Raw genomic sequence first — 12184 nt, 5'->3', positions numbered from 1 at the left:
TTGTGTGTGCGCGGCACCGGGAGCGGCACCGGGAGCGGCACCGGCGCCCCCCGCAGCGCCGCCCCCGGGCTCGGCCGCGGGCGTTGAACCGCCCTGCCCGGTCGCACGGGGGGTGGCGGCGGCGGCGCCTGACGCATCGCCCGTCTCCCCGTGCGAGGTGCTGCTTGCTGAGCGCTGGCCGGCAGAGCGGCCCCGTGTCCCCGGCAGACAGGTGCCTCCCGCGGGGAGCTGTCACAGATCCAGCCGCAGTGGTTGTTTGCTTTGTGGAGGTGCTCGCGGCTCGCTCAGCAGCGAGACACATTCGCCTGCTAGTGCTTAGGTTGGGGTTTTCCCCCTGGAAGTATGGATTCCCTGGGAGCTGAAATATTCTGCCGGCTCTTTTCCGCTCTGGGAAAGGTTCTGAGTCAAAGCAAAAGGGAATGCGAAGACTGTTGTCTGTTTGCTTCATTTGTTACTCTGTGCGCAGCCTTCAGTTGTACTGGGCAAGCAGATCTAGATTAGATTAATCCAGCGTGTTTATTTAAGAATGAAGGCCGTGTTTTGGACTGACATCGCCGTAGAATTTAATAAATTATTTGTCTTTGGTTTCTCTAAACAATAAACACAGGTTTAGGGTTAGACAGAGGGAATAACAAAGCAAGTACACACGGTCTAATGAGAGAGAAACAGGGCAGGGCTCTTTCCAAAGTGCTATCGCAGAACAACTCTTGATGTCAGCAACTAATGGCTCTAGATTAACCATTAGCTTGACTAATGTTTATGACTGATGGCTGAAAGGGAGGGAACTTGCTCCCCAGTTGTAAACATTCCCTCACGTGACTATATGTGACTGCTATATATAACCCTATATGTATATTTTTATATAGAGCCTCATTCTGGATGGCTGAATTCAAGTCGCGTGTGCAACAAACAAAACTGTCAGTTTTAAGTGCTGCTCTCTTTTTCTAAAGTAGTCTTTAGAAATACTATTTGGAGGCTTCTGTCATCTGCTACTTTCACTTCCGTAGTTACAGAGCTACTTAGAGATGCAGAGTTTATTGTTTGTATATAGATTTTAACAATGACAAGTGAGTTTCACGTGTGGTTGCCAAGTGTGTGAGGACAAATGAAATTGCATCTCAAAGCCCAGCAGAGAAGATGACAAAAACAGGCTGGATTTGTTACTTGTCACAGACTGAGAGCTGGTATTTATATATCTGTATTTAACATGGTAATCATCACAAGCTTGAAGGGATGTTGTCCAGGTCAGGTCATTGGTTCACGTTTGTTTACTAACATTTGACCTATGTTGAAATCTTGACTTGCTCAGCTCTCGCTGAAATACGTAATTCCCTTAAACAAGATTTAACTTAAAAAGTACTTGTTAAATGTGCAGATGAAATGCCTGTACACTGTGGATGTTTGTTAGCAAGGTGATCTCTAATTTTGGAGCCTTTACCTGCATTTAGGACCTTTCTAGTTAATATAAAAAATGCTTGGTGATGTGCCCTTAGTGTATTAGCACCCCTTCTGCCAGCTGGATGTAGCTGGTTTGGAGGTTTGGATGATAGTTGTCTTGACACCATTTCTTAATAGGTTGTTTACTGGATTTTATTTTTAATGACTAATGAAATCAGTGATGTTTTTGGATGAAGTTTTGCATCATTTCTGCACTAAAATTAATGAAAACAAAAAATGTGTAGTTTATCTTTCAGAAACTTGCAGAATGGATTCATAGACAAAAGTCATCTCAACTACTTCAGTACTATAAGAATAAATTTATTACAAAACAAGAAACTACAGCTTTCTTAAAAACAGTGGAGGAATTAGGAAGGGGACAGGAGGAAAAGGAAGGGAAAAAGAAGCAGGGAGACCGGTGTAGTTGCTGGTTTTGGACTCTGTGTAGTGGTGGGAAAGAAAATTAATCTGAATCTGATACCATTTGTAAACTAATACTTTTATATGTTATCTAGCAAGAGTATTGTGAGGGTTTAAGTTACTCTGTGGGAGATGCTGAGATAGGGGTGCTGTATCAGAAACAAGTACCCATCTGTGTGGCTCTGCTCTCTGTAAATGTGAAACAAAGTACCCTGGATTAGTGTTTGAGGGCACCAGTATGATGGTAACAAATTTAAATGCCACTGTCCCAGTGCACGCCTTACCTAGGAAAACGGCCAGTTTGCAATAGGAAATGATACTACTGCAACCTGCAATACAGAATTATACTACTGCAATTTGCACAAGGGAGTTTGCATCCTGCAAAGCAACCTCTTGTAGTCAGGTGCTGTGCCCTGCATCTGGGCACAGCTTTCGTTGCTTTGCCAAAGCCTCTTCTGTCTGGACTGTATTAAGTTCCTTTTTCTATTTGGTACAGTAGCTGGATGGTTCTAAAGAGCACAGTATGCTGTTCCATTTCAGTTTCTTTCCACTTTTGGCTACATGTGGTGGTTTCAATTCTGCATGTAGGCAGAAGCCAGGCCCTGTTTACTTGGACACTCGCAGAAGTTGGTGGCAGACATTGAATCTCAGACCTCATAAGAGACTGACCACGTGTGTATTTTTGGATGCACCCCTGCTAATGAACAGCAGAACCCTGGGAAGGTAAGGAGCAAGTTTTATTTTTTGCTTAATGATTCTTTAACCCATGGTCTTGTGCAGCTGTGCTAAGGATTCTTTTTCCTCTTTTGTCCATCTCTGAGATGAGAAGAGGAAGCTGAAACCCAGTTCCTGAGATGCAGTGATGAAGTTTCAGCCTGATACGAGGGTAAGTACATCTTGAGAAAGTTTTAGTGTGCTGAGGGGAATGCATGACCCTTTTTCAAAGGATAGAGAGTGCTTACTTGCTCACAAAGGAAAATGTTTTTAGTTGGTAAAATGGTGAAAGAGAGGCTGTCACAGTTTTTTGTCCTTTAACTAGCAGCTGTTCTCTGTTGTAGATGTGAACGCAGTAGATGGTGCTGAAGCAACACTGAGGCTCCTCCTGTGAAATATCCACAGTCCAGTGTGTATAGAGAAAGTGCTTGCTGGCCCTCCCAAGTGTTGATGGTCCTGTGTCTTCAAGAGATGCATTCCAGGACAAGAAGACACTGACTGTTAGTTCTAAAAATGTTAATAAATAATTCTTTGTGTTACTTTTTCATTCTTTCTTGCTTGTGAAGGTAGGCAGATGAGGTAGTACAAATACCAGCCAAGTGGTGCTTCAGGTGTGTACAGACAGTGGTCAAATTTAAGCTATTTAATATTAATTAGCCCTTTGATATGGTTGTTGTTCAGTGTTGCTGAAATCAGCACTGAAAGTGTTTGGGAAGCTTGGGAGCTACTGCTCTGGGAATACACATTATAGCACTCAGCTACAGTGTCTGTGTCTCCTGTCTGTCCATGTACTCCCTGGGAGAAGCATGCAGGCAGGAAGTCTTTCACAGCATGATTGAGAAGTGGTATCAAGGTTTGTGCTGTCAGAATACTGTACTGTCAAAACCATGCACTGTTAGCAGGCCTGACTTGCTAGGTGATATGAGCTATCATTGATTCCTCTCCTAAAGGTCCTCTCAGGAGGGCGATCTGGGTGCTGAATAATGGCAGTGTCATTAGCTCTCAGTTCATGAAAGTACCCCTCTCTTGGAACTGGGAAGATTTGACAAGCAGTAAATACTTTATATCCATTAGTGAAAGTAAATAAATCTGCCTTTCTTACAATTCATTTAATATTATGACTCGTGTTTGGTAATTCGCATCAAGGCAAGGGCACTAGAACTTCATCACTAATACATACCCAGTGAAGAATGCTCAGCTGATTTTAAAAGTGAAATCACGAGCCAAAAAAAATCCGTTTTCCTCAGCATTTGGTTTTGTGAATAACCAACATCCCTGTCCACTACCTCTGAAAACTCTGCTGGTAACGTGATGGAATTGGTGTGATACAGTAGTGTCACTTTCAGGGACTGTAAGTAGCACTAGGAAACCTGACTGGTTCTCCGGACCAGTGGAAGTTATTTTCTGTGGTTTTAAATGTAAATGGTGGATGAATGGCCAAGTGCACTTACTGCATTTTCCACCCCCTGTTTGGAGAATCTTAAGCTTTAGAAATGCTTTTATGTTTCACAATTCTTTGGCTTCTCCTCATTTAAGAGAGCCCTCCCACTGCCTATCAAAGCTGCCTGTAAGTGGCTTTTTCAGATCATTTATGCATGTGTGAACATAAATAGACGCCTGCACCTTTTCGATTGGTAGTGAAACTATAGGAGAAAAATCTACACGGTTAACTTGGGTGACTTTGTCAGGGCAGGAGCCTGAGGACAATGGAAAATTGCTTTCCCTTGTTCTGTTGTGCTTTGGTTTTTTCCTGTGTGGAGTAAGTATACCCTACAGGATTCAGGATCTTTACATAAGGAGAGAGGAGTCTTTATCCACAGCAAGTACCTTCTGATTTGGTCTTGTAAGTGAATGCTATGTTTTTAGCTTGGGGGAAAAAAAAGGGAGGGGAGAGTGTGAAATGATTCCAAGTTGAAATTAGCTTCTCTATTTTACAGGAGAGGAAAAAGCAAAACTTCCATTTAGGTTTTTAGAAAATCCATGATAAAGTGGTATTTTAAGTCTGCATTACTAGAAGTCATTTTGTAATTTTTTTCCTACTTTTTACTGCTGTGAGCAGTAACATAAAGAGTGATGTAAGGTGACTAGTTTCATAATGCTTCAGCTGGACCCTTACAAATTCATTGAATTCAACAATCAGAACTGAGGACAGAGGTAGCTGCAGCCTGCTGTGTATTCTCACTGGTAGTTAAGTGTAGAGGTTGCTTTTTCAAAGTTAGACACTCTAGTAAGGTTACAGTGTTTTAGCAGTTTCTTAAGAAAACACACGCAAAATCTACATTGTTTTGACTGTTACAGTGCTGACTGTAGAATTTAATTTTTTAAATTTTTAAATGTGTATCATTTCAAGAATATACATTTCCTTATGCACTGTATTCTGAAAAAATGTGTTCTAGCACCAGTTGGTTTGTTAGATTCTGCTGCAACTTTAGGTTACTTTTAGCTCTTTAAGGTAGAATAAATAATTCAGGATTTTAGGCCTTGTATTACTAGGCAGATTTTTCAGCTTTACATCTTTGAATATTTATGCATTTATTTTAATGTTTGGGACTCAAGACTTCAATCCATGCCATAATGCCATATCCAGAAGTAATAAATTTGTATTTTGCTGTGACTTTTAGCTTGCTTGCAAGAATTGCACTCATGCTCCCTCCCTTCTGAAGTATTTAATTTTTATTTTAAGTGTCTCTGGGTTACTGCTTTTCTGAGGGCACTGACATGAACTGTGATTTTAGGCAGGTGATGCACTTGCATTTGAAGTGTTTAGGTGCATTTTTCAAAATGTCATGCAGGGTCAGTCTGTGTCTAGGATCTGTTCTGGCCACCGAGCTCTGTGTTTGTGTTGCTCTCTGTGAGATAGGGACGGGTTTGGATTTATTTTATTTTAGCTTCTAAAAGTAGTGACAGGATGAGCATTGTGTTTACTCTGAAAGAAGTACCCCTTTGGATGCTGATTCCACATTTACTGTAACTTACGATCAGTTGATTGTTTTGAATCCACAATACAATCAGCACAAATATAACATTATCCAAAATTAGTAAGGATGGCACATGGAGCTAGGCCAAGTGCCTTATGGGCATATCTGTTACAATTGCCTTAATTGCTTGTATTTGTGGTTTCTGGCTGGAGACTTTGACTGATACTTGTTTATTCACACTTATTGTCTGTTGATTTTCCTTCATTCTGCCACTATTCCCATTTTAATTTTTTTTTTTTTTTGCCTTTGCTTGCTAGGAAAGATAAAGGCATATTGAAAAGGTATAAAGCTTAGAGAAGTCTAATGAAAATGCTTTCTGTATTTTGAGTGGAATCCCACCTCTAACACTCAGACCTGATTTATTTGTCCTTTGAAAAAGAGAAATGGCTATTACATCACCTTTAAAAGGAAGATTCATTGCTTTTAATTTTTATGTATCCTTCAGATGGGATACAGAAGATTAATAGTGATTTGAAAAATCTGAAGGTAAGGAACCTGATGTAAAATCACTCTGTTCAATATTAGGAAACCTTTTTGTTACCACATATTGTAAGAAAACAAAGTGTGAAATAAAGCAATTGAAAAAATCATTATGTCAGTGGCTTCTGATTTTTACATGCAAAAATGATGTGTTAAACTCTGTGTGTGCAGGTGCAAGTTCTAGTCCATTTGCTTTGTGCATGTCAAGTGTTGGCTTTAAGAAACTGATCCCCTAAAACTTGAAATGAGTTTAAATTATGTATTTGTGCTTCTTAATGGTGTTTGACTTAGAATATTCAATTAGATGAGCACAAAATTTGATTGATTTGTCTATGAACGGAACAGTCTCCTGCTCTGAAAAGTAAAACCCACACAATTCTAATATTGCAGTGTGTCAGATTTACTTTGCGTTGCTCTGCATGACAAAAGCAGAGACAATACATTTTTCTGATTCCATATCTGAAGGAAAAATGGAGGTACATTTAACTAGTTTAACTTTAGATGTTTAGTCATAGAACTTCTGCAGTTGAAAGGGAAATAACATCATAATTCAATTCCTTTGTCATGTTATATCATCCTTCGTGATTTAGGTTTTTGGCTGTATGTTCTGTGCCTACTCACTAGTTAACTTTGAGTAATTTATATTAGTTGGTGTGAAGTTGTAAGACACTTCAATTTTCCTAAGCAGTGAAGATTTATCAGGCACTGCAGGTCATCTCCTATAAAGTTTTTAAGCTCTGTTTTTTTGCTCATTGGAGTTGCTCAGGTATAGTAGCAATGAAGCTTGGATAAATGACACAGTATTTTGTATTTGGATTAGACAGCTTTAAACACTTGCATATAAAACTGTCTGGTGTAAAAACTGGGTGGGTTGTTTATTATGTGAAATAGCATCCAAGCCTTTCCTATGTTAGTGTGTATATGGAACCAAGAAGCGTGAAGTCAAATACAGCAGCCAGGGTGCTATACCAACATTCTGGGTGGTGGTGTTGTGTGATCATGTGTCATAAATTGTGCAAAGCTATGGGGAAGTGACATAATAAATATGTATTATAAAAAGTGGGGGTGACTTGGGAAAATTAAGCTATAATTATCTTGGTGACTCACTGTAATTCTCAGTGCTTCATTTCTTAGTGCTGACTAAGATGAGTGAGTTGTTGGAAATGTACTGAAATGGAATTTCAGTATTGTATTAAAGGAAGTGGAAGCTTCTGAGTTTAAAAACTGTAGGGGCCAGTAGGGGGTGTGCAGAGGTCTGAACTGTATTTTAAAGGTTTCAGTTCGTGTATTTCACTTTTAATGTAATTAGTTTGTATTTAAGTCATCTTACTGGTAAAATGGTCACTTTGGGAAAGAACTTGTCTTGATGAGAGGGTGAAGGCAGACTGTAAGATCAGTAATTCACCAATGAGGGAATGACTTTGAGCAATCATTAGCTGAATTGGTTTGAAGAATATTCTGCTGTATATATGGGATGGGGTTTGAATTTTTTTGCTGTAATGCTTTTTTGACATGTGTATGATGTTTCTTTTTGCTTTCAGGTCTTGAGTATAAACTTACATAAGTTCTAAAAATGGGAAGAATTTTTTTGGATCATATTGGTGGCACTCGCCTGTTCTCCTGCGCAAACTGCGACACGATTCTGACCAACCGCTCCGAGCTCATCTCCACTCGCTTTACAGGGGCCACGGGAAGGGCCTTCCTTTTTAACAAGGTTGGTAAGAAGCTGGAAAAACTGCTCTTCACTTCTGAAAAATGAGTTTGTGGGATATGAATCTGTCATGAGATTGAAAAAACTTCTTGGCTAAAGTGTTGTATAATTATTATTTTATTTTATTCTTTTGTCTTTGAAGTCAAATTTGACATTTACTGTTGATGGGAAACTTACCTAAATTAGTTTTGTCTGCAATACTGAAAGACAAAATAAAGAAGATTATTTATATAGAGGCATCAAGCCAAAATCGATGGCGTTTTAACTTTGGAGACTTCTGTAATATGAACCTCAAATTCACTCTGAGAGTGTCCGGTGTCTGTCAAAGGGTTCCAAAGGTGTTTTCACTTTTATGCAGTTAAAAAAAAAGTCTAGATAATACTTGGTTTAATTTCTGAAATGCATTTAAGGTAACAGTAGTCTGGCAACTTAAGTTGCCACAGTCAACCACAATCTCTTTTACAGGCAATAATACTCTGGTTTAGTTTAATAAGTTTTTAATTGAGCATATTCAATAGATTGAAATACAGAAGTCATAACTTCGGAGTGAATTGTAGGATTATTTATGAACCTGCCATAAAGACCTGTCCGTTAGATTAATTGAAAAAATTGTGATTGTCCTTTGCTTTCTCGCAAAGTTCCTGGTCGTGTAATGCTTGGTGTATTTCAGTTTCGTTTTTTTCTTGTAAGCCATTTGGCCATGGGCAGACTTGATAGGGGCATCAGTAATGTCTTAACTGTGTTTTGCTCTGGGACTTCTGCTATCCTGAATCTTGCTGTAGTGAGAGATTTCTTTCTCATCCAATAAGCACTGGATCCTGGGGTTAAGATTTTTTTGATGTTAAATAGTGGGGTTTAATCACAGCAGTTTGAGTTTCTGCATTTCTGCAGTCTGAAGCTGTACATCTGAAGCAGTCAGGTGCAAAGGTGAGAAAGCAGTGCAGTCCCATCTTTTAGAATCTGCGTATCAGCAGTTTGGATATAGTTATGACATCAACTTTTCAACGAATTATACATCTTGGTTTTCTGGTGGTGCTGCAAAAGAAGTTAAAAGTATATCTTAAACTGCTGATACAGCACACCAAAAGGTGCATGTTTCATGTCTGCATTCTCAGCCACTGACCCTGGCTTTTTCTTAGATAATTATTTCGAAAGCACCACAAGATTTTTAAAGTACTACCTCTTTTAATATTTTGGTTCTGGGTTCTGGGACTTGGTGCTCACATCGGCTGCTAGAAATGGGTTACATACATTACAACTGGATTAATATAAATGTACAAGCTGTTCACTGGGAGTTTCTCACCCAGAGGTGAACACAGCACTTTTGCACATTATGTGATAGCAATTCATGTCTCTCAGTTAAAATGTGAGGGTTTTACATCATTGTGAAATGCATCTGTAAGGTGCTACCTTCTCAAGAAGGGGATTTTTTTACAGTGCAGTTTTCAGTTCGTGTGCAGTGCTACAGGCTCTTTCCTTCTAGCATGCTGATAGTCATTTATTTAGCAGAGTTCCTGTAGGCAGACTAATCCTTTGTGTTCCCTGTGCGCTGTGTGTTTGTCCCAGGTGGTAAATCTGCAGTATAGCGAAGTTCAGGACCGGGTCATGCTCACTGGCCGCCACATGGTTCGGGACGTGAGCTGCAAGAACTGCAACAGCAAACTGGGCTGGATCTATGAGTTTGCCACTGAAGACAGCCAGCGCTACAAGGAAGGCCGCGTTATCCTGGAAAGAGCCTTGGTGCGGGAGAGCGAAGGCTTCGAGGAGCATGTGCCATCCGACAATTCCTGAAGAGACTCCGGTCTCTTCTCAGGTTCTCTGCAATTGAAACTCAAATATAATAAAATCAACAAAAAAATCTGCTTACATACACTGTCACCTTAGCATCAGAGTCGGATTCATGGACTACAAAGTGGGAAAGATTGTGAGACTATTTCAGATGGAACCTTCCTTTCTTTATTCCTTTTATATTTTACTTTCCCTCCAGCAGCTGTTTGTAGAAAGAATGTTGTGCAGATGCTGTAACTTTTTCTCTCTTTCATTTACATCTGTTAGATTTGAGATTGTATCTTCAGATTCGGTGGGCTAAAAGGAAAATATTTGCAGGATTTGTCTTTCATTGGAGAGAAATTCAATGAGGTTTTTTTTTAGTTTGCACAAACTGATGTCAGCATCAAGTTATTTTAAAACTACAGATGTTTTTTTAAAAGTATATTCCAACTTTTGGCTTAAGTTTTTAGTTAGGTTTTTGGGTTTTTGGTTTTTTTTTTTTACCCAGCCTTTTCACCTGGTTTGCTAGCTAAGTAAAGAGATCCGAATTTGTGCTGAGTGCTAAAGGTTCAGTGTTGGTACGGCTTGGGCTGGCCCATGTGCCATATTCTTGTTGAGGTTGATTGGTAGCACAGAGCCCATTATTTCTTGTCATTCTTGACCCAAAGATGTCACCGTTCCTTGTTTATTCGTGAAGTCCCATTCACCATGTAAACTGGTGTTGATTGGAAACTATTCTTGAAATAGGGCAGAACTGCTTGGCTTTTTTTAACTTTAACAGATGTAACTTATGAGCATAGTAATAATATAAAGTAATAGCTGTCTGTTTAGTCTTGCATTGCTTACAAATCCAGCTGTGTTTGTAATGATAGGGGTCCACTGAGAAACTACTGTTTCAGTAGTAATTTTTTTTCATTTCTCTACTAATCTCATTAAGTTAGACAGGGAATTGCAAATCTTAATTCTTCTTCAAGTAGCTTTCTTTAAACCCAGAACTTCCTATGTTAAACACAGCTGCTGTGTAAAAGGAGAAGATTGCCAGCATGTTTGTTCATGCCTAGTTATGCAATCTGCATCTCTTGAAAAGATTAACTTAAACAGCTTGTTTTCAAATGCTGCTTCTGGTGTTGAAACCTTTAACTTTCAACTTTGTTGAACCTTTTCATTGTGATGTTACATTTTTTATCTTTCTGGGCAGCAGTACATGTCAGCCTAGTAGTAACTAGTGACTTGGATTCCTGCTTTGTTCTTGTAGAGGTCAGCTCTGTTTAAAACAGTGATCTTGCTTGCTTGCCTTTTTTAGCAAAAATGCTCTTCGTTAACTTCACTCAAGGGTGCCCAAACACTTTCATTGTGTCTTAAGCCATAAGTTAAAATCTCAAGGGCTGAAATTTATTTGAATGTTAGATATGTATGATTTCTTATCCAGGATATGAGTTGGTTGTGGTTTTTTTTCTTATTGGACAAATTGTGGTCAACGTGAAATGTTACCCACAGACGTAGGAAAGGGGGGGAACCCCACCCAACCAAACAGATCTGGGTTCTGACCTTTCAGAACAACTTTTCTTCTCTGGCCACAGCTCCATATCTGAAACTAAGATGTGGAGGGTGACTATGCAGAGTATTTTTCTCAATTCTTTTTGGTTGCCAAGTGGCAAATTGGACACCCCTGACTTGAATCGACTGCCTCTTTCATGTAAAGGTAGCTTTGTTCTAGAAATGTCACATAGAAAGAAAACAGAGTAGATCACATACCAGAGCTGTGCTTGAATCAAGCTGCTTAAACAATAGTGTACTTGTGCCTCAAATGAATCAGTTTTTGCACTGAGTACAGTAGTACCCCATTATCTTGTACTTCTGTCCTTCACAGACCTGGAAGCGCCATTAGCATGGTTCTCTGCAGTACTTTTCTTGTACTTCTGACATTACAATAAAGTATGTTTTGTCCTGAGCTGGTCTTTGCTGTCCTTTTGGAGTTATTTTTATAGTCTGTCAGCCAAGTCGCATAACCCATCTTTCATTCCTTGTGTTAAGCTTCTGCAGCACAGTGACCAGCTGTTGATGAGCATCTCTCTTTGTAGAGGTGGCAAAAGAGTTCTGTTGATTTTGGAAGGTGCCAAGTAGAGTGTCACACATACCACTTGGACTCTTGAAAGCCTTAAATTTATTCCTGTTAAAGAGAAGACAGGAAATGTCTCATTTAATGGAATTCTGGGTGCCAGATACCTTTCCATGACTTTGAAAAGACAGCAAGCTAAGCAAAAATCCACCTTCTGCTAGAAACTTGAGGTTTTGGCTTCTGAAATGGCTTGGGAATTAATGAATTGGGTATTTTGTATCTGGACTTCTGTGACGTTCTCCTTTGTGTTCAAATGTCAGGCAGAAACCTGCTAGGAGCTGGTCAACTTCTAAAGCTGTAGCTGAAGAACTGAGATGAGCGTATCATTCTGTTGGTGTGATGGAGACTGGGGCTCTTATTCTAACTTATATTAAGACCATTTTGGTAGAATGTTGGTGTGAAATGCTAAAAATTGCTTCTCACAAAGCCTTTGATTTGAAAAACACATGTGAGGTGAATTCTTAAAAATCCCATGAAGGTTAAGCAAGTCCTCTGCAGCTTTAAAACAGTAGACTTTGGCTTGCTGTTTTAGCTTTTATGCTGTTCCCTCCTGTA

General features: G+C 39.5%; 1 protein-coding gene across 5 annotated transcripts in view; it reads left to right on the top strand.

The window, feature by feature from the left end:
- The window catches only part of YPEL5 (yippee like 5), a 12527-nt gene extending 1066 nt beyond the window's left edge, over positions 1-11461 (top strand). The window contains exons 2-7 of one of the 5 annotated variants that reach the window (XM_042051595.1): positions 2446-2580; positions 2679-2743; positions 2916-3071; positions 5807-6035; positions 7571-7743; positions 9307-11461. In XM_042051595.1, coding sequence (XP_041907529.1) covers positions 7603-7743; positions 9307-9531 — 366 coding nt within the window. In that variant the 5' untranslated portion in view covers positions 2446-2580; positions 2679-2743; positions 2916-3071; positions 5807-6035; positions 7571-7602 and the 3' untranslated portion in view covers positions 9532-11461. The remainder of the gene's footprint in view (positions 1-2445; positions 2581-2678; positions 2744-2915; positions 3072-5806; positions 6036-7570; positions 7744-9306) is intronic. The other 4 variants (XM_042051597.1, XM_042051594.1, XM_042051598.1 and 1 more) reach the window with 4 other exon arrangements.
- The last annotated feature ends 723 nt before the right edge of the window (positions 11462-12184 follow it).

The sequence above is a fragment of the Corvus kubaryi genome, unplaced genomic scaffold, assembly GCF_017639235.1.
Source record: "Corvus kubaryi isolate FWS band 111438036 unplaced genomic scaffold, C.kubaryi_AGA036_p1.0 76, whole genome shotgun sequence".
NCBI classification, from domain to species: Eukaryota; Metazoa; Chordata; class Aves; order Passeriformes; family Corvidae; genus Corvus; species Corvus kubaryi.
The sequence above is the reverse complement of the archived record's forward strand: the minus strand, read 5'-3'. Positions and strand labels throughout refer to the sequence as shown.